Here is a 23,190-nt window from a genome sequence, read left to right on the forward strand (position 1 = left end):
GTTTCAGGTATGAAAGCCAAATGGTTTATTAAGCCAGGCATAAGTTCTGTGCATGCACTGTATATAGTTCACCACAACTACTGTTTCACCCTTTATCTGCATTTTAGCAGTTGGTGTTTTCAATAAGTCATTTTGCTTTCTAATATTCCTGCCCACTGGTTATATGAAAGTATTTTGTAAACTACACCTTTAGCCATGTGTAAAAGATGCCTATACATTATCTCACGTATAGTATAATCAAGGAAGTAGAATATTATATGCTTTCCCCCCTTGAATGAGTTGTTTTATCAAATAAGTTTTTTTACTTCTGTTTATCAACAAGTGATCTTAAAACAATTGTGGTTTCACTAGTACTTCTTATCTTTTTACTATTGTATTTTATTCTGACCTTTATTACTGTGAACGAAGAAACAAAATAACTACTGTGCCGATGAGAAAAAACTATGTATCTATTACAATTAGCTAACTTTGCTTGTTCTTTATTCCAGCCATGCAAGGAATCGCCCAAGCTCTTTCATCACAGAAAGTTGCCAACAGACATCAATACGTTGAAGACTTCAAGAAGAATGTTGTTGGGAAAGCTCCAGCTGATCTTACTGGGTCTTACCCCGAGTACGATCATGCACGAGAAGTCTCCAAGATGATTAGCAAGGTGACTAAATAATGCTTTTTCTCTTTAATGGCTAAGGTTTTATGGCAATACAAGGGTACCTGGGAATGTGGCCAGAAATAATCCATTATGTAAAGGCGCTTTAGTAATTATTCTGTTGACAAATTTAAATTTTTATGATAATTTTTTAATTGGAAAAATGGTTTAAGAAGCAACCCTTTATAGTAATGTTTACGTCCTTTCAGCCATTATATGTAAAAGAAGCTGACAAGATCATGCACCATCACAATCTTCCACTTGATTATCCAGAGTTTGTCAGAGCAAAGGAGAATGCTATCAATGCAAGTGATGTAAGTAATGTTGGCAACTATCTGCATAATATATCAATGTGTCAAACTTATTGTTAACTTGGTAATATATGCAGAGACAATATCAAAAGCAAAAGAAGGAAGTGATTGACAAGTACAGAGGATTCCAAACCATGGACAGCAATGACCATCCTATTGTACAACATGGGATCAAAGCTGCTGAGCTTATATCAGATGTGAGTTCACAACTAACTATATAACATAAGCTTTCACTTTTGCTTTCACCTGCAGAGAAGGTACAAGGAGGATTACATGGCAGATAAAGACATCATTTATTACCCTGTCCATCTGACTCCTGGGTATGAAGCTGCAGTAAAATCTAATGAACATCAAAGTGATGTAAGTAATAGTAACATAGGTGTTCAGTTGTGGCCACAGAGTTAAAGCAATTGTCCTTACATATCTTGCCAAATAAGACCCACAATAGTCACTGCGTCACGCATCAAACCTGTGACCTCTGGGCTAAAGGCAGGCACGCTAACCACTAGACTATATCACTGTACAAAGATAAATCGCTTGCTATTTTACTCCTACAGGCCTCTTATAAGAAAGCTCACAACAAAGAAGGTGGGAAAAACAACTACAAGTTTGCCGAGACAGACACATATAAGGGAGCCAAGGAAATGGAAAAACTCAAAGACGTCAGTTTAATTAAAGCACCGTTTATTAATCTTAGCTTATGTTCACTTTGTATGTTTCTATTCTATGTATAATTTATTACTAAACATTCTGTGATATGCTTTTTAAGTTAACCTAGTTGTAAAAATTTAAACTATGAAGATTTACTGGTGAATTTTAAAACCTAATGACTGCCCAAAAATGATGCACTGTTTACAAGAGGCACATAAGAAGATATATGGTACATAATTTATTTTTTTGATAAATTTTTGTTCACTACCTTTTTGGGCATTTTTATTTTGTTGTTTTTTTACTTTTTTTATTGACTAGTTGTCCTATCTTATTTTTTGTATATTTTGAATTTTTTTTGGCTCACATCTCATATATTTGTAGCATATATACAAAGGAGAATACCCTCGTGACTTTACTGCAATTGAACTGACTCCAGAGATGGAAATTTCAAACTTGGTCAAGACCATACTTAGTCATTCTAAGTATACAAAGGATGCCAAGAAAAGATTGGATGTCTACAATGTAGATATTGGAGACCAAAGACTCTCACATGCTATGCATGCTACACAGGTGATTTAAAAATATAGGGGTGGTATAGGTGCAACACAGGTTGGTTAATCTTTATGGTTTGACAATTATATTCTATTCTGTATGGGTGAGGTGAGGACCTAGAATCTAGGCCAAATTTGGCCCATTGCCTGAACTCCTTTGTCGTCTGACTCTTATATACCAGTAGTTAACAAAACTTAACAAAAACTTTGACTATAACTGTTATTATAATGTCGACAGTATGAAGTTTTATATTCTATTCTGTATGGGTGACCAAGGATCTAGGTCAAATTTGCCCATTACCCGAACGCCCTTGTACGTCCAAAAGTACAAAGTTTGCAATAATTAAAATCTCTTTATTGACTTTGATAAACCATTAGTTAACAAAAATTAACGAAAGTTGAGACTATATATATATCTGTTATTATAATAGTATTACTCTGTTTTTTCTGATGATATGTGCTCTGTATTAAACTTGATCAAACTTTCAGATTGGGTCTGAGAATTTATATCGCAAACGTTTCTTGAAAGAAACTCACGGGAAAGCCCCTGCTGATGTCACAATAGCTCACCCTGAATATGAACACGCAAAGGAAGTTGGAAAAATGATCAGTAAAGTAAGTTGTAATGTCACAAACAAATAAAATGAAAATTACAACATGAATTTTCACTTGAAAAAGTTTTATAAGTGGGTACATTTTGTCAAAGCTATGAAATAGAACACATTTTCTCAAAGGTATATAATTGGATATATTTTAACAAAAATATGCAATTGACTACAGTTTATTTTAATTGTCATTAAACCATTTCGCAGCCTGCTTACATAAAAGAAGCTGACAAGATGATGCACCATCACAATCTTCCACTTGATTATCCAGAGTTTGTCAGAGCAAAGGAAAATGCTATTAATGCAAGTGATGTGAGTACCAAGACCCTAATGTTTCTTACTTGGTGAAATATTATGTACATATTGCATATTTTGACACCAGACCTATATTTAAACAATCGTGCAGACTCTTTAATTGTTTAAATAGCGCCGGTGAGGCCCTGCAGCGTGGCATGCCATTGGTCCTAATTAATTAGGTCAGGATTGGGCTTTTACCACTGTCAGAGCCTAACAAACTGTTTCGACTTTTATGTGATCATGCATCAAAAAGCGTCAAGGAATATTTATTGACAATAAACCTTCCGTTCCAGCGACAATATCAAAAGCAAAAGAAGGAAGTGATTGACAAATACAGAGGATTTCAAACCATGGACAGCAGTGACCATCCTATTGTACAACATGGGATTAAAGCTGCAGAGCTAGTTTCACAGGTTGGTGCAATAAACACATTGATATATTGTTGTTTTTAACACTAGTATTGTTGCTTTTTTATATTTGGTATTTAAAGGACTTTATTTGTATTCTGCTTTATCAGAAATTAATTTGGTTATAACAAAAAACCTTGAAGTGAGCAAGACGTTTATTAATAACGTTAAGTAAAAAATGACAACAAGTTTAACTTCTGTCATCCCCTAAACCAATGTACTCTGTTATTGTTAGATATTAATTGTTCTTTTATCTCTTTGTTTTATCACTATGTATATCCCTTCTATTCATTTTAAATATTTTTCAATCTTCGCCACCAGAACCTATGAGACAGATGAATTTATTAATATATTATTATTTTTTTTCACCTTTCAGGCCCGCTACATTGAAGACTACTTGGCTGACAGAAGCATCATATATTTTCCTGCTCATCTCACTCCTACATATGAAGCTGCAAGCAAAGCTGCTCAATACAGTGATGTAAGATTAAAACTGTTGACAAATATATGTAATTTGTTTAAGTCAAACTTAAATAATATAAGTAATTAGTTTAAGTCAAACTTAAATAATATAAGTAATTAGTTTAAGTCAAACTTATGTAATTAGTTTAAGTCAAACCCTGAGTACATTCATACAGTGATGTAAGATTAAAACTGTTGACAAATATATGTAATTTGTTTAAGTCAAACTTAAATAATATAAGTAATTAGTTTAAGTCAAACTTAAATAATATAAGTAATTAGTTTAAGTCAAACTTATGTAATTAGTTTAAGTCAAACCCTGAGTACATTCATACAGTTATGTAAGAATAATACTGTTGACAAATATATGTAATTGGTTTAAGTCAAACTTAAATAATATAAGTAATTAGTTTAAGTCAAACTTAAATAATATAAGTAATTAGTTTAAGTCAAAATACAGTTATGTAAAAAATAATACTGTGGGCAAGTATATGTAATTTGGTAAGCCTCATTTCACTTAAAAAGCCATAAACCACACATGGCTTAAACGCCTGTACCAAATAAAAATGCAATGGCATAATTTGGGCCAATAAACTGATAAAACCAGTTAAAAGGAAGAACTGATATGTTTGTCTACTCCTGCAGCTTATTCGCTCACAGTTTTACCAATGCAAACTTGCGGAAGGCCACAGTAGGATTTTAGTGTAGTATTATTGTACTACCTTTTTCCAGCCAAATTACAAACAGAAATTATCATTCCTTTTTTGCCTGCTTTTTTGCAGTAGTAAAATCTTTTTGTAATATGATAAAACTACAAGTATAAAACACTGTAGGTTTTCAGTGTTGTCTTTTTATACTATCTTTTTTAGCAAATTACAAAGAAAAGTGATCATACTGTTTTCTTTCAGCCAAAATACAAAGAGAAATACGAGAAATTGAAAGGAACGAACAAGTTTGACCCAACTTCAACAGAACAATATGGAAACTTGAAACAATCAAGAGCAATAATCAGTGAGGTATGACAACGGTTTAACCTAATCAAAAAATCTCATTAAATATGTATGGAAAAAATCAAATCGTTTCTTCTATTTTTTGACTATAAAAGTTAGATGGAAAAAATATATGTACATCTCGTTAATTAAAAATATTTGTTAGAATTGTGAGGTCATCGAAGTTACTGTGACAAAACATTGAGTATTTTCTTCAATGCGTTATAAGTATTGTTTATAATCTGACATTCTATATGACATTTAAAAATGTATGATGTTCTATGTTGATTGATTGTTTTAATTATTTCCAATTTGTTTGTTATGTTTACAGAAATCTTACAAAGAAGATGGTATGAAGCGACTTGCAACAGAATTCTCACCGCTCGACGAGACGCACGAGATGGTTATTTCAAAACAACTTAAACCTTTGCAACCAGCGGAATACCAAAAGTTGGCCAAGGAGTTACAACACAAGTATCATCTGAACGTCGAACTACCGGTATTGTATTGACTGTTGCGTTTAAAAGATTGTATTTTTTAAAGTGAAAAAGAGATTCGGTTTGACTAAGGACCTTACACTTGCAATAATAGCTGAACCCAGCTTTAAACCTGTATTCACTGGTTTTCTAAACATCTTAATTAGCTGCTCCCTTGGAATAAAATGTTAAATTTCTTGTCTAAAAACACTACACTCGGAATATTAGCTGGGCTCAGCTTTGAATCTGTATCCACTGGGCTAGAAGCAATTCTACTAACCTCTGTGTCATGTTGCAAACTTTGCCGGTACAGAAACAATCGGCAGATTTTTTGCACACTTATAATGCACCTAGCGTCAACAATACATACATATTTAGATTGATATAAAATCGAATCTTATGATTGCGTTTTGTCATAAAGGAAATCACTCACGCTATCTGTGTGTCACAATTGGCATCAAAGAACAAATACATTGATGACTACGCAAAGAATGTGAAAGGAAAAGCACCAGCAGATATTGCTAACTCTTACCCTGAATACATTCATGCACGAAATGTATCCAAGCAAACAAGCAAGGTAAGAATGTCATATAGTAGGGTGAGGGAAGACAGGACCCTTTTAGCATATAATATCTAAATATCCTGATCATGTTTTATTTAATTACGATGTTATATGTGTTTTAGCAGTTTGTTGAAATTTTCATAACATAATACCAAGGTTATCACAAATGTGTTTTCCAAATTATAAGCCATGCAAAAAACAGATAAAACAAAAATAAATGAATAAATCATAAAGTAAAGTTGCATTCACAGTAACTAGTAAGTACACGCAATGTGTATGAAATAGAACACCTGTGTAATAACTTTAAATTGACTCGCCATGACAGTATAATTGAGTGACATTCATTTTCAGTAACATTAATATATATTCTCTAGTTTCATATGATTGCTTTTTGCATCATAATTCCCTTTGTTACATCACAGGCTGAGTATACAAAGAGTGGAGAGGAAGCCCGCCATAAATTTACTCTTCCTGTCGATACACCAGAACTTAACCGAGTAAAACAAGCATCCATTAATGCCAGCGATGTAAGAATATGTTTCACAACTTTTCTATAATATTATTCCTTATCCTATTCTATGTGGTTGTTGTCCCACAACGTGGCACGCAACAGGTCCCGAGATTTAAGCCAGGATTGGCCCATTATTGTAGACAGGCCTACAGAATATAATATTAAATATACAGGTCTATATTATGAACATGACTCCTTATAAGTAAAGTACTCCTCTAGTAGATAATACAAGGCTGTTTTAAGCATCTGGTAAAATCCTGTAATATGAACACCACCTATAAAGAGGCATTTGTATATATATAGTAGGGTGGGGGAGACGGAACACCTTTAACACATATTATCCAAATATCCTGATCGTGTTTTAAACAAATAACATTGGTCCATGGAAGTTGGAAGGATACGGTTTTATAATTCTTTGTATTTTGTTTATTTACTACAAAGTTGGATGTGAACACAGACTGAAAAGGAGTCTCAACTTCCCCCACCCTACTTAAAAAAATATATAATTTTGTTTTATAGCTTGAGTACAAGAAACAAAAGAAGGCAGTGATTGACAAGTACAGAGGGTTCCAAACCATGGATAGCAATGACCATCCTATTGTACAACAAGGAATCAAAGCTGCTGAACTTGTTTCCGAGGTTTGTTAGAAATACATACAAATACATGACAAAAGTTTTTTAAAAAATCTGTTAAAATAAAATTTGTTAAAATTTTCATCTTGTACTGTGAGTGAAGTGTATTTTTTTTTCCTTTAGAAAAGGTACAAGGAGGATTACATGGCTGATAGAGATATGATCTATTACCCAGTCCATCTAACACCTGGATATGAAGCTACACAAGCAACTGATAAAATCAAACCAGTAAGTTCCTTTTTTCCATTTAAACGTTTCTCATATTGTGTAATTGGGTAAATAAAATAACTGACTAAAAAAAAATGTTTAATTTACAAACCTATTCATGCAGTAAGTTTTATTAATACTAAAGGGATTCTTAAACTGTATAGGTAAAGCAGATGGGTTTTACAAAATTTACTACTCCTAAAATATGTAAAAATGGATCACTTTTTAAAGTTTATTTATAAACCTTAGTCTAAAGCCTAAGCTATGTCAAAATTCACTAGACCCTAGAAACCATTGTTTCTTCAATCAATTCTCTACCGTTTAGTTCTTGTTAATTGCAAATTATGTATTACTTTAAATTTGTGTTCTTTTATTACAGGCGACCTATACAGCTAAGCATAACAAGGAAAAACAACAACATCGGTTCAACATGGCTGACACTGAACATTATGCGCAAACAAAGGACCAACAATTGGCATTGTTGGATGTAAGAACAAAGTTCATAAATATGCTTCTGTGTTATACTTATGTGTTTAAAATTAATATCCTAGTCACCCACTGTTACTTCTTTTTATTATGTTGTGATGTGCCCATCGTACATTAACAGGAGTAAAGGCCCTCCAAATTTTGGAATTCATACTAAGGTTATTGGTAAAAAAACAGACAAATAATCGAATTTGCAATTGTTTCAAACCCAAAATACAAACATAAAACATTTGCCCCCTAAAATTTAGAGCTGGATACGCCCTTGTCTTGTGTAATTAATCATATTTTCCCTCTTCTTAGCAAAACTACAAAGTCTCCTCTGAAGAAATGTCCAAGTTGACTCCCGTCTCTGACTCTCTCCAGCAATCTCATCTTAAAGATATGAAAGATATGATGAGTCATGTAAGTATTACTAAGTCATGTTTTAAACTGCTGATCTAGGACCTTGGAAACAAGGTTAGTCTCTGCCATAATTGTGGGCTTGTGTGTCCTTGGGCAAGACACTTGATGACAATTTCTCCAACCTAATGGTGCATCATGGGATGTCTACAATGTCAGCCATATGTTATAAAAAAAGAAATTAAATATTTGCAAAGTTACAAATGAAATAATTTATAAGCTTGCAAAAGTTGTATGAAACAGAACACTAATGTTATAATGACTTTCGTTGTCCCGCACATTAGGATAAATAAGTTACGTTACATTCATTTTTTAAATTTTCCACAGAAATCTTACACTGAAAGTGCAAAGAAGCTTTTGGAGAAATACAACCTTAGTGCTGATGTTATTCAAATAGCTCACGTGTTGGCTACATCTCCTCTTGTTTCTGATGTGAATTATAGGGAAAAGTACTTGAGTGAGCTCAAAGGGAAAGGTGTTTCTAAACCAGGCATTGAGCATTATCCTGGGTATATTCAAGCAAAAGAAAACACCAAACTCGCAAGCAAGGTTTGTCATACTTTAATTGTTCACATATGAAAGTATATTCTAACCTGTTTTTCTATGTTTGTTTATATTTATGAAATTTTAAATTTTTTTTTTGTTTATTTATGTATATGACATCCAATTCTTTCCTATTTTTCTTTGTTTGTTCACATATATGACATCATAATATTTCCTGTTTTCTTTAATTTTCGCATATATGACAACATAATCTTCACTGTTTGATAATATACAGAGTGAATACGTAAAAGCAGGGGAGAGCATTCTACATCAATACACAATGCCATTGGATACACCTGAACTTAACAGGGCAAAGCAGTCAGCTATTAATGCAAGCGATGTAAGTATGTGTGTGCATATTCTATTCCGTAAGGGTGAGGTCCTTGAGGAGCTGGAATTGAGGCAAGATTTGGCCTATTGACGTACTCGCGACAGTTCCTTGTCCATGTTCCAAAAGTATCCACAGAAAATTTTAGATTCTGAAAAAATGAGTCACTTTTACAAGAATTCCTAAAAATATCTTTATCTCTTTAAAAAAAACCATCAATGCAAAACCTAATTAAAATCATTTAACATTTCTCACTCTTATATCATTTTTTTCAGCTTGAATACACAAAACAAAGGAAACAAACAATTGACAATTACCGTGGATTCCAAACCATGGACAGCAAGCATCACCCGATCGTTCAACATGGAATTAAAGCTGCAGATCTTATATCTGAGGTTCATAGATATTTTATATCATAACAAATCACTCAAACATAGAGATTAAGAAAAACGTTAAACATAGAGATTAAGGAAAACATTAATAATAAAAAAATTATTTAGACATTGGTACCATACTAATTTATATCATAAGTATAATGTTTTCAATAAGATTTGAGGGTAAACGCTACCACCATTGTGGGTGTATGTGTCATTGGACAAGACACTAAGTGGTATCCCCCGATTACCAGAGTAGAATGTCAAAACAGAGTCTTTGGAATTACAAAAATTGCCAAAATATTTTTTGGAATGTTTCTATGCTTTAGCGTTTTTATCTTTTTAGCGCAAGTACAAGGAAGATTATATGGAGGATAGAAATCTTATATACTACCCTGTCCATCTAACTGCTGGGTATGAATGCGCAACCAAAGCAAGTCAATTCATGAACAAGGTAATTTATACACCCCTGCTACAGTAGAAGGAATATGGTCAAATCAATTAGGGCTGACTCTTTTATTTAGAAAATTTGATCAAAAAGGTTTAACTCGATTACCTAAAAATTTTAATTATTTAGAGAATTTAATGAAATTAATTAAGAGGTAACTTAGTTCGGCAAAATAATTGCAATTCTTTAAGCAATATGCTAACAAAAGTATTTCACAAAAGTTATATACCATTTGTTGTTTTACTGATATTTTCTTGAGACAAGTATATCTATGTTATAAATAACTTTCAAATAAATTAAACTTAATTTTTTAGCAATCGTATCAGAAGAATTACCTCCGTGATAGAAACGATGTGCATTATGATGTCACAAAGACAGATGGTTACAAAAATATGGTGGAGATGCAGAAATTATCCGATGTAAGTGATGTAATAATAACCCTGATGATGCAATAGTACAACTAAGAGATGTCAAATTTGGTCTAAAGATCTTACCAAGGATTTTACCAACAATGTAAAAATAGGCTTCAGTGATTTCAAAATATGTTCATGCAAACATATAATCATGTACAAATTTATATATGTGTTATTACAACTGTCACTGCCCTGCCACACGCTTATAAAATGTTACATTTATTTATAACAATACCTTGTTCTTATGTGATAGGCAAGCTACAAAGCTGACCCAGCCAGTGGTAAATTCACTTCAGTTAAAGACAGCATTGATCTTGCCAGAGCGAGGGCTGTCAAACCTCTGGTCAGTTATTGGTTTTATAAAGATGAAGCCAAAAGAATGCTGGATAAATACAATGTGGATTCGGCTGACTACCATATGGTGCATGCACTCCATGCAAACCATGTAAGTTCGTGTTACTTTCGTTTTATCGTTATTTTTGTGTTTTTGATTTTTGTATGTTAATCTGATACTCTAACGAGTTCAACATTCCTTTAAAACCATTCTGCGACATGATATAAAACATTGTTACTATCGTTTTATCTTTATTTCTGTTTGTTTGTTACTTCAATTAGACATATTTATCCTAGAACCATGGTGTAACATGCTATATAACCTTACCCACATACAATATCATAGAATATGCTGTATATTTCATAAACGTTACTCAACTTTATACTTTTTTGGCTCTAACTGATTAGTGTTGTAACTATATATAATTTTGGCGCTCATAATCAATAATTAAATTTTTCGTAATCAATATTTCGTTTTTTTTTCAGACATTTTTTATTGTTAATAATATATTCTTAGGTTTCCAACTTAACAGTGTTGTAATTATTTTTGCTAATTTTTTATAATTAAATTTCTCATCTTTACACCAGTTGGCATCTGACGTTGAATATCGCAACCAATGGTTGAAAGAAGTCAAAGGAAAAGGAAACAATGAAAACTTGGAAAGTTATCCTGAATATCAACAAGCTATTAAAGCTGGAAAGCAAGTTTCTCAGGTATGAAAATTCATTTAATTTACAATTTTGGACATACTAGTTGCATGTACCATTCAACCAGTGTTGGATACTAGTTGCATGTACCATTCAACCAGTGTTGAAGCAAGCTTATCGATTTAGTTTCATCGATTTTTTTTTAAACTAAAACAAATATAACTAAATCTGGCCCTAATAGTAGGTCTTCACAATAGAACAGAATTATCAAACCAATTTTCACTGATTTATAAAATTCCCTTTTTAATTTCAACCTCAACAACAGAAACAATCACAACATTGTATTGTGTTTCTTATAAATCTTGGTTTATAAATCAAGTAATATTTTATTTTTTTATTAAAAAACTCTTTAACTTATAAAATGTCTCAATTACACTTCATGTTTCAGAACGCCTATGTAAAAGATAGTGAGAAGGGAATGAACAATTACACCATCCCTCCAGATATGCCATCTATTAAACATGCTCGGGAAGTTGATGATATGATTAGTAATGTAAGTATATTGATATTGCAACTATGTACGGCATATATAGTGGTTAGAAAGTATGCCAGCTTAGAGGTTACAGGTTCAAAGTTTGATGCTGCTATCATTTTGAGTGTTTATATGCTTGGGCAAAACATCTAAACGAAACTGCTCCAGCAGTGGGTCTCTCATGAGTTGTATAAAAAAACTTCCAAAAAATAATCACCCCCCAAGTTAAATACATGGTAACTCGTAAGCAGGTATGAGGTGTATAAAACATAACACTGGTATTATAGCGACTTTCTTTACTTTGGCTTGCCGGGATAAAAAAGGTAAATTCATTCATTATAACTATTGTCAAATGACATCATCACTGCTGACATCATTACTTTTTATTTTAGTTGGAATACAAAAACGCCTGTAATGACATAAACGACTCTTAAAACTTCTAATGACTGTAGTTTACCGCCAACGAAAAGATAAATCAAGTTACATTCATTTATTCACATCATTAATTCATTTTAGTTGCAGTACAAAAACGACTGTAATGACTTATAACAACTGTGTTTTCCAGCCACGCAAGGATAAATCAAGTTACTTTCATTCATTCACATCATTAATTTTCATTTTAGTTGGAGTACAAAAAGTCTTTGAAACAAACAATCGACAATTACCGTGGATTCCAAACCATGGACAGCAAGCATCACCCGATTGTTCAACATGGAATTAAAGCTGCGGATCTTATATCTGAGGTTCATAGATATCTTATATCATAACAAATTACTTAAGCATAACAGTGAAGATAGAGATTAAGAAAAAACACTATTATTTGGACAATGGTGATACTTTAACATAGAGGTAATAGAAATACATATATATAATGTTTCTATGTTTTATAATCTTTATCTCTTTTAGCGCAAGTATAAAGCAGATTATATGGAGGATAGAAATATCATATATTACCCCGTCCATCTAACCGCTGGGTACGAGGCGTGCGTCAATTCAAACAAATTTGCAAGTGATGTAAGTAACCATTACCTATTCATTCAACTGATGTATCTTACAGCAAAATGTGAACAATATATTCAATATCTATTAACACAACTTTGTGATCTGTATGCCATACATTTGTGCTGTAACATAATGTAGGTAAACACTCCTTGTTTTGAAAATGCTGCATTTTATTGTAAAATATTGTAAATAGCCTGTTTTATTGTAAAAACACCCGTTTTAACTTTTGTGTCACAATAATCATGTAGTGCAAGCAAAAATCTAATTTTGTCATAAAATTAATATATATTTAGAGAACTCCTTTATAACATACCTTCAACAGGCTGATTACAAGAGGTGGTACAACAAGAACATCCGAGGTAAAGGCAACTTTCCTGTCAACCTAACCCCTGGCTACGCACAAGCTCAGAGTATGAAGCCATATATCAGTGAGGTAAAGTAAGATATTAAAAAAAAGTTTTTAATTTGAGAATCATACAACATGGTAGTAGTCTGTATGCTTTGTAACTGAAGGATACCGGTTTGAAGTTTAATATTGCCAACAAAGTTTCATGCATGGTACCTAAAGCAGGTACAAGGTGTATTAAGACACCTGCAGTGTGTAAGAACACCGACAGTATACAATAATATACAACAAGGTACCAAACATGTTAAGATAAATTTGCGCGATTTCTTATATACAGTGTTTGTACAAAGAGGAATACGAGAAGGGCAAAGGCTCCGGATTTACTGTGGTCCCTGATGCAAATGAAATGCATAACCTCAAAGTCGTTCAACCATGGATGAGTCAGGTTACTAAATTGAGATATATGATTGGTCGGTTATGGTACCATGGCAATAGTTGGTACACCTGCCTTTTGCCCAGAGTGTATGTCTTTAAGGCTTAATGATGGTACCATTGTTAGTGTATGTGTCTTTATGCAAGACACTTAACAGACATTGCTCTAACCCAGTGGTGACTAATAGTTGTCTAAACTGTTAGCCATACATTGCCCACAAAGTTACGTTAGTTTTTGGGCAGTTAGATATGTGTAAAACAGAACATCTGCTTCATAACGCCTGTCTTTGCCCCGGAAAAACTGACTTGCATTCAAATGATTTGAATTTTTAACTTTTCTATAGAAACATTACAAAGAAGCTGCCCGAGACTTGATGGGAAAATATCATCTTGATGTGGAGGTTCCTGTCATAGCTCGAGCTATTTACAACTCGGCAATGCTTTCCCCTGTAAGGGATATATATTAAATTATGAATCCTTTATCGAATATATATGGTATATATACAGTAGTGTGGGGAAAGATGGGACACCTTTTAACTGTATTTTCTCATCCCATTCGGTAGTAAACAAAGAACATTTAAAAAATGTTAAAACTATATGCTCATGACTCCCATAGACCCTTGTTAATTGTTCAAAACACGATCGGGATGCTTGGGTATTTTGTGCTAAAGGTGTCCCAGCTTCCCCTCCCCTACTATACTATCATGAATAGGTGATACAGACTGCTTATGCTATGTTGTATTTACATAAGGCCTTTGAGCTAACTTTTATACCAATTACATTTTAATTTGTTTTAATTAGATACAACCTTACATGAGTTAATTTATACTCTATTGTGGTTCAGCAGCCTTGATTTTATTTGATACTTTTGCTCAACTAGTTTTACTTGTGGTTACTTTTAACGATTATCGTTTTGCTGAGAATTCCCTTCTCTTCGCTGTTATAATTAATCTGGTCTTTGATACTGTATTCGAAGAGATAACTAAATACGTTATCCTCACGGCTCCCATAGACCATTGTTAATTGTTTAAAACATGATCAGGATATTTGGTTATTATGTTTTAAAGATGTCCCATCTTCCCCCACCCTACTGTATGTTTGATAACATAACATAGTTTGCATTTATATCTTCAAAAACGATGGCGAAGTTGTTATTTAAAAAACGAGCTGTAACAATACAATTGTGTTACAGGCATTGTATAAGCTTGATTATGCAAATGAAGTGAAAGGAAAAGCTGCACAACACCTTGAAGCATCACCTTTGTTCAAGAACGCAATTAAAGCAACAAAACTTGCTAGTAATGTAAGTGTATTTAAAATATAATGACATGCACCAATATTAATAAAACAGAAAAAAAGGTATCTTCAGCATACTCGGGGTGTATGAAACAGAACACCTGGACCGCTGTCGTCGCCCCATTTTGTTGCAGAAAAATAGGTTTTTTAAAGAAAAGATAAATCACGTTTATTCAATTTAATAAATTGAAAGCAGTTGTAAAATCTAGCAGATAATACATGTATACTTCTGGCACATCATTTTAGAAATTTTTACATTATGTTATACTTATGACGCATCACATTTTACATACAGGTTGAATATGGAAAAGCTGCTGAGGAAGGAATGAACAATTATACCTTGGGACTTGACACAACTGATATCCAACAAGCATTAGTTGCTGATAAGCTTACCAGTGATGTATGTTAATATATTTCAACTTTAAATAATACTTAATTATAATGATACTGTTTTTTTCCATGCACTTTTATCTGTACATATTTTGTTTTATAATTTTGCAAAAAGTAATAATTCCGATTATTATTAATATATTTATGGTTTAACAGTTGCACTTTTAAAATATACCTTACTTTTTCAGGTTGAATACAAGAAATCCGGGCAGGAGGTGGCTGGTTCTTGCCAAGGATATTTCAAGCTTAATTCTTCTCAGATTCCACAATATCAGAAAGCAAGAGATGTTGCTGCCAATGCCAGTGATGTGAGTAATAGTTTGGTAACTTTCAGTAAAACACAGGTGCTCGGTTTTGAATCTTAAATGTTTTCTAATGATTTTTCTGAAAAACATTACATGTACTTTCAGTGACATAGGTATTTATTTTTCTGTGCTCGATCGTGAAGTGTTTTTTAATGGTTTCTGCGCTGTGATATAGTGGTAGTATAAAGTGGTGCCTCGAGCTAATAGGTTACAAATTAAAGCCTTGATGCCTCTACCTTTGAGGCCATGTGAGTCCTTGGGGAAGACACTTAATGGAAATTGCTTCAACCCAGTGTTCATAGTATTGTTAGTTTTACGAGTACCATTTTAGTATAAGTTTTATTCATCTTTTTTTCTAACATTGCTCATTGTTCAACAGAGCAAGTACAAAGAGGAATACAATGAAATGAAGCATTACGTTTATTTCCCATACCACATTACACCAGAGTACGAGAAGAAGGCAGATGCTTATAAGTTCTTCAGCAATGTGGGTACCCTCTGCTTGTGACTTATGATTTATACACTGTTTATTATGTCATGTTGTATAAAACAGAACAACTGTGGTATAACGAACGTCATGCACCTCCACGCGAGAGTAACTATGTTATATTCATTTAAACAGCCAAAATGTTACATACATGGCAACTCCTAAGCGGGCACAAAGTGTATAAAACATAACACCCATGTTATAACAACCACTGCCCACCCACAAGGAGATATACAAGTTACATTTATTTACTGTTCGTCACAGTATAACAACTGTCATTGCCTTGCCACAAAAGAATAAACAAGTTACATTTATTTACATAACAGGCTCACTACATGAGGAATTATGAAGAAAACAAAGGGAAACAGAACTTCAAGTATCATGAGATTCCTGCTTATTTATCAAACAAAGAACTTAATGAAGTCATGAATGTTGTAAGTATTATGACATCATGAATGTTATAAGTATTATGACATCATAACATATGAAATATCCTACACTGAGGTTTAGTGGTTGTATTGTAATTAAAGCATACCGAGGCTGCTACCATCTTGGGCAAATGTGTTCTTTGCTAAGACACTTAACAGCAATCGCCCCAACCCTGTGTTCATTGATGGGTTGTCCAATTTATCAGCCATAGAGAAAAACGATTAACCACAAAATTACATAGGGCACGAGGTGTATTAAACAAAACACATGTGTTATAATGACTATCTCCCATCCAAACAAGGAGAAAAAAGTTGCATTAATGCATTCAACCATACATTCAATCTTCTTTAAAAATGCATGTTCATTACGAGAGTCTTAAAATGGAATTTAACTTCAAATGGATTTTAACTTAAAATGGGTTTTAACTTCTTCAATATAATACAAAATCTGTCAGAAAATTAATCATCTAACAAAACTTGTACATTACAGCATAAAGACAGGAAAGCTCTAAGGGAAATGTACCTGAAGGGTTACCACACTTCACCTGATGATGTCACCAACCAGCATGTCAGGGAAGTCCAAATGAGACTGAGCAACGTAAGTTAACAGTGTTGCATGATTATTTTTACAGTGTTGCCGAATAAATTATTATTTTTAATTTTTTCCAAGTAATTGTTTTTTGTTTGTAATATTTTTATGATAGTTTTTTATTCAAAATTAGGTTTTAAAAATTGACCACAAAATGAAGCAACCAAATACGAATTATGTTTCTCACTAATTTTAAACAAAATAATAAAATAATGTTGCCGAATAGATTTCTGATCAGTGTTTCCAACCAAATATATTTTGTTTAGAATGTTTACAAAGCTGCTGCTAAAGAAGTGATGGATAAATACAACATCACTGCTGAGCTACCAGAAATCAGACAAGCACTTTCATCATCAAAGCTTGTTAGCCAGGTAACTACACAACAATAAATTATTACTAAAATACATATAAGAAATATTTGTGCAGAAGAGCCACGCATTTTTGACACTCTTTCCCACACCTTTTTGTCCAGAACTTTTAAAAATTGTTGTTTTGCTGTTAATTCCGTTTTCTTCGATGATTAAATAACTTGATCTTCGCTTCAGTTACAAAATAAAATATTAAGTTACATTATTTTTTAATCCATATATCAGTAGCACTCCTTCTGACCAGAGAATACTAGATTCAAATCTTGATGCTAGTACCATGGTTGATGTATGTGTGGGCTTAAGGTGTATGACATATATCACCCATGCTATAATAAATAATAAATGTCACCTATGTTATAAATAATATACCTCGTTGGTGTCATATTAACTAAAATAATACTAAAAATTTCTCCACTTTGCAGGTTAAATAAACATTAATCTTAGTCATTCATCCATATGTTTTATTCAAGTTATTCCAAATGTAGCAATTTTTCTTCAAATCTCTCAAATATCCCCGAAATGTGTACTAAGATAAATTAAAATAACTTTTAAATGTGTCAGATTTCCATTAAAGCCATATTTAATAGAATCTCTACAAAGAACAACACAACAAAGAGAAGGGTCAGGGAATGGATTATAATCCTGATATTCCAACCTATCAACATGCAAGGAAAGTTAGAACCATCGTTAGTGATGTAAGTATGATGTCATCAATGGGGTAATGGGCCAAGTCTGGCCTAAATCCCAGGTTCTCACGGACCTCACCCATACAGAATAGAATGATGTCATCAATAATTATATTTAGTAAGATTTCATTTATTGTTGATGTTTTAACGTACTGTTTGTTTATTTATCTCAAAAATAAAAAAACATAACAATTATTAGGTTACAGTTAAACAAAATTATGTTATTTTATCATTGCCTTTATAATACTATTATGACATCCACTAAACCTAACAATGTATTTTCAGAACTTGTACAAAGATGAAGCCGCACAAAATCTACATCAATATTCTGTAATACCTGATACGCCCCATCTTACCCATGCTAAGACTGTGGCTCAACAAACCAGTGATGTATGTTGTCATAATGCATGCTATTGTTGGATCATAAAATATTGTGTTTAATTTTTTTAAATCAACACACATCTGTTCTGTCATACTTGCAGGGCTTTGTATAAAAACTTTAAAATTTTAGGCCATGATAATGGTCTTAAATCTCTCTTGCAAATTTTTGTTAGATAAAGTGAACATATTTGTTTATTTAGAAAGATGTTTGTTCTGTACTACTTGAGTGCTTGGAATAAATGGTTTAAAATTAGGGTTAATAGTGATTTAACATCTAATATACCTTCGGGTGCTTTGTTATATATATAACTTTTAATTTGGGATATATATATATTACATATAATATAAGTTGGGATGTTTTTAACTGTTGTAAAACAAAATTTACTGTCAAACAAATACCCATGTTATAATATTAATACAAATAAAACTTATCTTGTGCATTCCTTTAAAAACTGTAATGCTATTAAAAGCTCTATTGTTATAAAAACAACTGTGATTGTTATGTTTCAATTGTTTTCATGATAATATTACAGGTTGAATATAAAAAAGATGGAAAAGAAATTACATCCAAAGTTCGGGGTTATCAGTTTTTGAAGGCATCAGAACAACGTGACGTGGCACACGCCAGTAAAGTTAACGACCTCATTTCACCTGCTAAATATAAAGAGGAATATAATGAACTGAGAAACATCATCTATTTCCCTGTTCATCTTACTGATGGGTGAGTTTGTGGTAGTTTGGGGTAAATAATAAACTCTTAATAAACTCTTCGAGTAACAATTTTGGCAGGTGAAAAGCAGGCTGTTTTATTTTTGGTATAAAATTTTTAGGGAATAAATAGCCCATTCCGATATTTTTGGGGTAACATTTTAGGGGGTAGGGAGCCAACTTTGTTATTTTGGAGTAAAGAATTTTGGGAGGTAAACGGCCAACTGTCTTAGTTTCCATGGCATGCCTTGCTGTAGGACTTCGATCATGTAATAGAATATTAGTTTTTTAATTGGTGTATCATATGAAATTTTTGAAAGTTGTCTTTATGTTTACATTAAAACATACTGAGGAAGCATTGTTAAAACTTATATTAAAGTTGAAATACATAAACATTATATCACAGCTTATTTTTTCAACAATTTCCTAAGGTATGAAACTTGTATTCGTGCAAACAAGTTCGCATCTCCTGCCACATACAAACGTAACTGGTTGAAAGAAAGATTCCGTAACAACTACAAAGTTCATGAAACAGAAGGCTACAAACAAGAACGCGAAATACAAAAGAAGATTAGTGCAGTAAGTTGGTATTCTTATTTTTACTAAGCTGAAAGATTGTTTTTCACATTTTGTTTAACAAAGTTTGGGAGATTGGGTTTCACATTTTGTTTAACAAGTTAAAGTTTGATCTCTTTATTGTGGGATAATGGGCAAATCAATGGGCCAATCCTGGCCTAGATTCTAGGACCTATGGTGCGACACACTGCACGACCTCACCCACATGGAATAGAATCCCTTTATTAAATGTCGTTTAACTGCATCCTTTTTTAAAGCTTTTTTAGTATTATTACATTGGTATAACCAGGATTAATTTCTTTATTTATTACAGATCGCATATAAAGCCGAATACAACAGAAATGTTGGAAAATGTCCGTTTATCACAGAAACCCCTGAACGCTCTCACAATCGAGATATGAAAGACATGTTTAGTGATGTAAGTAAAACTTTTGTTTTAGTACTATGTCCGGTGTGTAGTATGTTCCTTCATATGTAGAAAAAGTAACATACTTGGTAACTCGTAAGCTGGCATGAGGTGTATGAAGCAGAACATCGTGTTTAACGACTGTCGTTTTCCGGCTACGCGAGGATAAAGTAAGTTACATTCATTCATTCAAGAGGCAAACTGACTTAAATCCTATGTTCTAAAGGACTTCCATATAGAATAGAAAGTAAACCAATTATTGCCTGTCAATAATGTACTGTACGACACTAATAGTATATATGACATAATAAATTACTTCAGAAAAAGTACCGTCATTCTGCCCGTGATGTAATGGATAAATATCATCTTATTACTGATGAACCTCGGATGGTGACAGCTATTCAAGCGATGGACCTCGTTAGTGATGTAAGTATTATATTATAATAGTTATTATAACGACAGTTTATTCATATATTATAATAGATCTACATGCTACAATGAGAACATATTTATATGTTATGATAGTTGCAAGTATTGTATTATAACACAATTATAACAACAACATATACATATATTACAAGTTTACAACATGTGGTATTATCACAGTTATATATAATACAACAATAAGGTATACATATATAATGACGGATGAAGGAATTACATATTTGTAGAAGATCTCTTTTAGACTTATTATACACACTTGGCGGCACCATCTTTTAGTGGAATATCCTGTTTTTCTTTCTTGCGCATTATTCTAATGTGTAATCATAAAGACAAACAGAATGTATTGTTATGTCATACATTCTTCCTAACTAGAATTGTGATCTAACATTAGCATATTTATAACAGGTAAAATACAAAGAAGAGTACGAAAAAGAAAAAGGCAAAGGAACAGCTAACATCCATGAAACACCACAGATGGTTCATGCATTGCAAGTTGCAAAACTCACTAGCGATGTAAGAATGGCCATTATGATGTCACATATGAATTAATTCCAGAAATATTACTTTTTGTTCTTTATTTCCCAGAAACTTTTTCTTAGAAACCTATTTTCATATATCTATTTTTTTCATTTTTTTTCTTAGAAACCTTATAGGCAAGTTGCTTTGAAAGAGTTACAAAAAGTTACTTTGCCCGAAGATGCAACAACAATTGTGCACGCCCAAGAAGCTGGAAAACTTGTTAGTGATGTAAGTATAATGAAACATTATTATTTTAAACTATTAATCAAACAATATTATTCAAATTTGTTCTATTGAAACAATTACAATTTTAATGTTAAAACGAGATTGTATTGTCGTAATTGGCTTAAATTTTTTTGTTTGTTTCTGAATGGAAATTTTATTATAACATTCGAAATATTTTATACAAATTACATACACAATTGTGTCTTAGTTAGCTAAGTTGAAATTTTAGTTTTAAAATTCAAAATGCATTTTGTGCCAGATCACTTGAAAATGTCTATGTATATTGTAACAGATACTTTAAAATATACATAATGTTACAGATCAGCTACAAGAATCTGATTTGGGTTAAAAAGTTTAAATTTGAGTTTTACTTTCAAACTATGTTTTGTTACAGATCACCTACAAGAAAGATGCGTTAGAAAACAAGATGCAAGGTTACAACCGATTGCCTCTAAAAGACAACTATCAGTTGAACAGACTTGATAAAATAAAAGACCTTCCATCTGAGGTGTCAAGCATGAACAAGCATCGATTGTTTTGTCATAAAGATGAATGGAATGCATTGTGTGACATCATATTGAAATTTGCTGTGCTGGTTGAAATATTATGACATCATGAGAAGCTAAAGTGCTAAACAGTATCATTTAAGATGAAACTTAACAATGGCAGTTGTTTTGTAACTGAGTGACATTCCAGAGTCATTTTTCTAACAATTATTGTAAAACAGATTTCTGTGTTTTTTGAACTTGTTTGAAGCACTATAATTATTGTTAAACAAGTTTTGTAATAGAGCAGTTTTACTCACTTTTATAAACAATTATTGTAAAACAGATTGCTGTGTTGTTTTAAATGCATTTGCTTACAGTTATTCATTCTTCACTTAATTTTTGCATCTTCTTCTTCCAATTCGTTTGCACATTCTTTTCTTGCCTCTTCCTTTTTGCACATATTTTTATGAGATATTATACCACTGAAGGTTATTCCCCTAACCCAATACCCATTACAGGTTCAGTACAAGAAAGATTTCTATGAGCAGAAGGGGCAGCTTATTCCAGTGGTTGACACCCCTGAGCAACGACATGCACAGAAACAACAGAAAATTCAAAGTGATGTAAGTGTCTTGTATTCAGTATTATGAAAATATTAAAAAAAGTTGTCTTAACAATTTTAATATTTTGTTTCTATTCTGTATGAGTTTGGTCCTGTGGCAATGCTTGCCAAGGGATCTAGGTTTTAGGCTTATAGTTGATCTATTTCTCTTTTATCTTCCTTTGTTTATTGTAAACACTATTAATTTGTTTATTGTAAACACTATTATTCAAACTGTTTCTGTAAAGTGTTTTACTTTTTATCATGTGTTACTATACATTATTGTGTAATATACAATGTTTGTACAATGCTTGTATATCTATTATGTGTCAGTATACATTATTTTTTTAAAGCTATATGTGCTCACTTTCATATTGTAACCTTTTTCCACAATGTTTATCATATATGTTAGGCCGTTTATAAGAAGGATCTAGAAAAACACACAAGAGGTCGCGGCCTCACGACGGATACTACTCCTCAACTTGATCATGCTAAACACATGGTGTCGCTCTTGAGCGAGGTGTGTTTATTCATGCGTGAAGTTTGCAGGGTTTCCCATTTTTTTCCCATTTGCAGTGTTTTCATTTTGTTCCCCATTGGTTTTCCATTTGCAGTGTGTCCCATCTGCAGTGTTTCCCATCTGCAGTGTTTCCATTTGTTTCCCATTTGCAGTGATTCCTATTTGCAGTGTTTCCATTTTC

The 23,190-nt window shown here is 32.5% G+C and overlaps 1 protein-coding gene across 28 annotated transcripts in view; it reads left to right on the forward strand.

Moving 5' to 3' along the window:
• LOC149743584 (uncharacterized) overlaps positions 1 to 23,190 on the forward strand; it is a 64,388-nt gene that overhangs the window by 22,276 nt on the left and 18,922 nt on the right. For 27 of the 28 annotated variants that reach the window (XM_089887488.1, XM_089887492.1, XM_089887489.1 and 24 more), the window contains 49 exons: positions 489 to 652; positions 856 to 960; positions 1,035 to 1,154; positions 1,210 to 1,317; positions 1,515 to 1,619; positions 1,990 to 2,178; positions 2,649 to 2,774; positions 2,972 to 3,076; positions 3,355 to 3,474; positions 3,845 to 3,949; positions 4,839 to 4,946; positions 5,251 to 5,418; positions 5,817 to 5,972; positions 6,380 to 6,484; positions 6,988 to 7,107; positions 7,225 to 7,329; positions 7,688 to 7,795; positions 8,095 to 8,196; positions 8,521 to 8,742; positions 8,972 to 9,076; positions 9,340 to 9,459; positions 9,785 to 9,892; positions 10,201 to 10,305; positions 10,553 to 10,744; positions 11,221 to 11,346; positions 11,729 to 11,833; positions 12,436 to 12,555; positions 12,719 to 12,826; positions 13,137 to 13,247; positions 13,498 to 13,605; positions 13,937 to 14,041; positions 14,785 to 14,895; positions 15,184 to 15,288; positions 15,467 to 15,586; positions 15,963 to 16,070; positions 16,397 to 16,504; positions 16,989 to 17,096; positions 17,354 to 17,458; positions 18,043 to 18,150; positions 18,427 to 18,531; positions 19,056 to 19,243; positions 19,662 to 19,809; positions 20,120 to 20,224; positions 20,534 to 20,638; positions 21,062 to 21,169; positions 21,299 to 21,403; positions 21,795 to 21,908; positions 22,407 to 22,511; positions 22,902 to 23,009. In XM_089887488.1, coding sequence (XP_089743614.1) covers positions 489 to 652; positions 856 to 960; positions 1,035 to 1,154; positions 1,210 to 1,317; positions 1,515 to 1,619; positions 1,990 to 2,178; positions 2,649 to 2,774; positions 2,972 to 3,076; positions 3,355 to 3,474; positions 3,845 to 3,949; positions 4,839 to 4,946; positions 5,251 to 5,418; positions 5,817 to 5,972; positions 6,380 to 6,484; positions 6,988 to 7,107; positions 7,225 to 7,329; positions 7,688 to 7,795; positions 8,095 to 8,196; positions 8,521 to 8,742; positions 8,972 to 9,076; positions 9,340 to 9,459; positions 9,785 to 9,892; positions 10,201 to 10,305; positions 10,553 to 10,744; positions 11,221 to 11,346; positions 11,729 to 11,833; positions 12,436 to 12,555; positions 12,719 to 12,826; positions 13,137 to 13,247; positions 13,498 to 13,605; positions 13,937 to 14,041; positions 14,785 to 14,895; positions 15,184 to 15,288; positions 15,467 to 15,586; positions 15,963 to 16,070; positions 16,397 to 16,504; positions 16,989 to 17,096; positions 17,354 to 17,458; positions 18,043 to 18,150; positions 18,427 to 18,531; positions 19,056 to 19,243; positions 19,662 to 19,809; positions 20,120 to 20,224; positions 20,534 to 20,638; positions 21,062 to 21,169; positions 21,299 to 21,403; positions 21,795 to 21,908; positions 22,407 to 22,511; positions 22,902 to 23,009 — 5,918 coding nt within the window. The remainder of the gene's footprint in view (positions 1 to 488; positions 653 to 855; positions 961 to 1,034; positions 1,155 to 1,209; positions 1,318 to 1,514; positions 1,620 to 1,989; positions 2,179 to 2,648; positions 2,775 to 2,971; positions 3,077 to 3,354; positions 3,475 to 3,844; positions 3,950 to 4,838; positions 4,947 to 5,250; positions 5,419 to 5,816; positions 5,973 to 6,379; positions 6,485 to 6,987; positions 7,108 to 7,224; positions 7,330 to 7,687; positions 7,796 to 8,094; positions 8,197 to 8,520; positions 8,743 to 8,971; positions 9,077 to 9,339; positions 9,460 to 9,784; positions 9,893 to 10,200; positions 10,306 to 10,552; positions 10,745 to 11,220; positions 11,347 to 11,728; positions 11,834 to 12,435; positions 12,556 to 12,718; positions 12,827 to 13,136; positions 13,248 to 13,497; positions 13,606 to 13,936; positions 14,042 to 14,784; positions 14,896 to 15,183; positions 15,289 to 15,466; positions 15,587 to 15,962; positions 16,071 to 16,396; positions 16,505 to 16,988; positions 17,097 to 17,353; positions 17,459 to 18,042; positions 18,151 to 18,426; positions 18,532 to 19,055; positions 19,244 to 19,661; positions 19,810 to 20,119; positions 20,225 to 20,533; positions 20,639 to 21,061; positions 21,170 to 21,298; positions 21,404 to 21,794; positions 21,909 to 22,406; positions 22,512 to 22,901; positions 23,010 to 23,190) is intronic. The other variant, XM_089887638.1, reaches the window with a different exon arrangement.

This window comes from Ciona robusta, chromosome 1 (genome assembly GCF_009617815.1).
Source record: "Ciona robusta chromosome 1, ASM961781v2".
In the NCBI taxonomy this organism is placed as follows: Eukaryota; Metazoa; Chordata; class Ascidiacea; order Phlebobranchia; family Cionidae; genus Ciona; species Ciona robusta.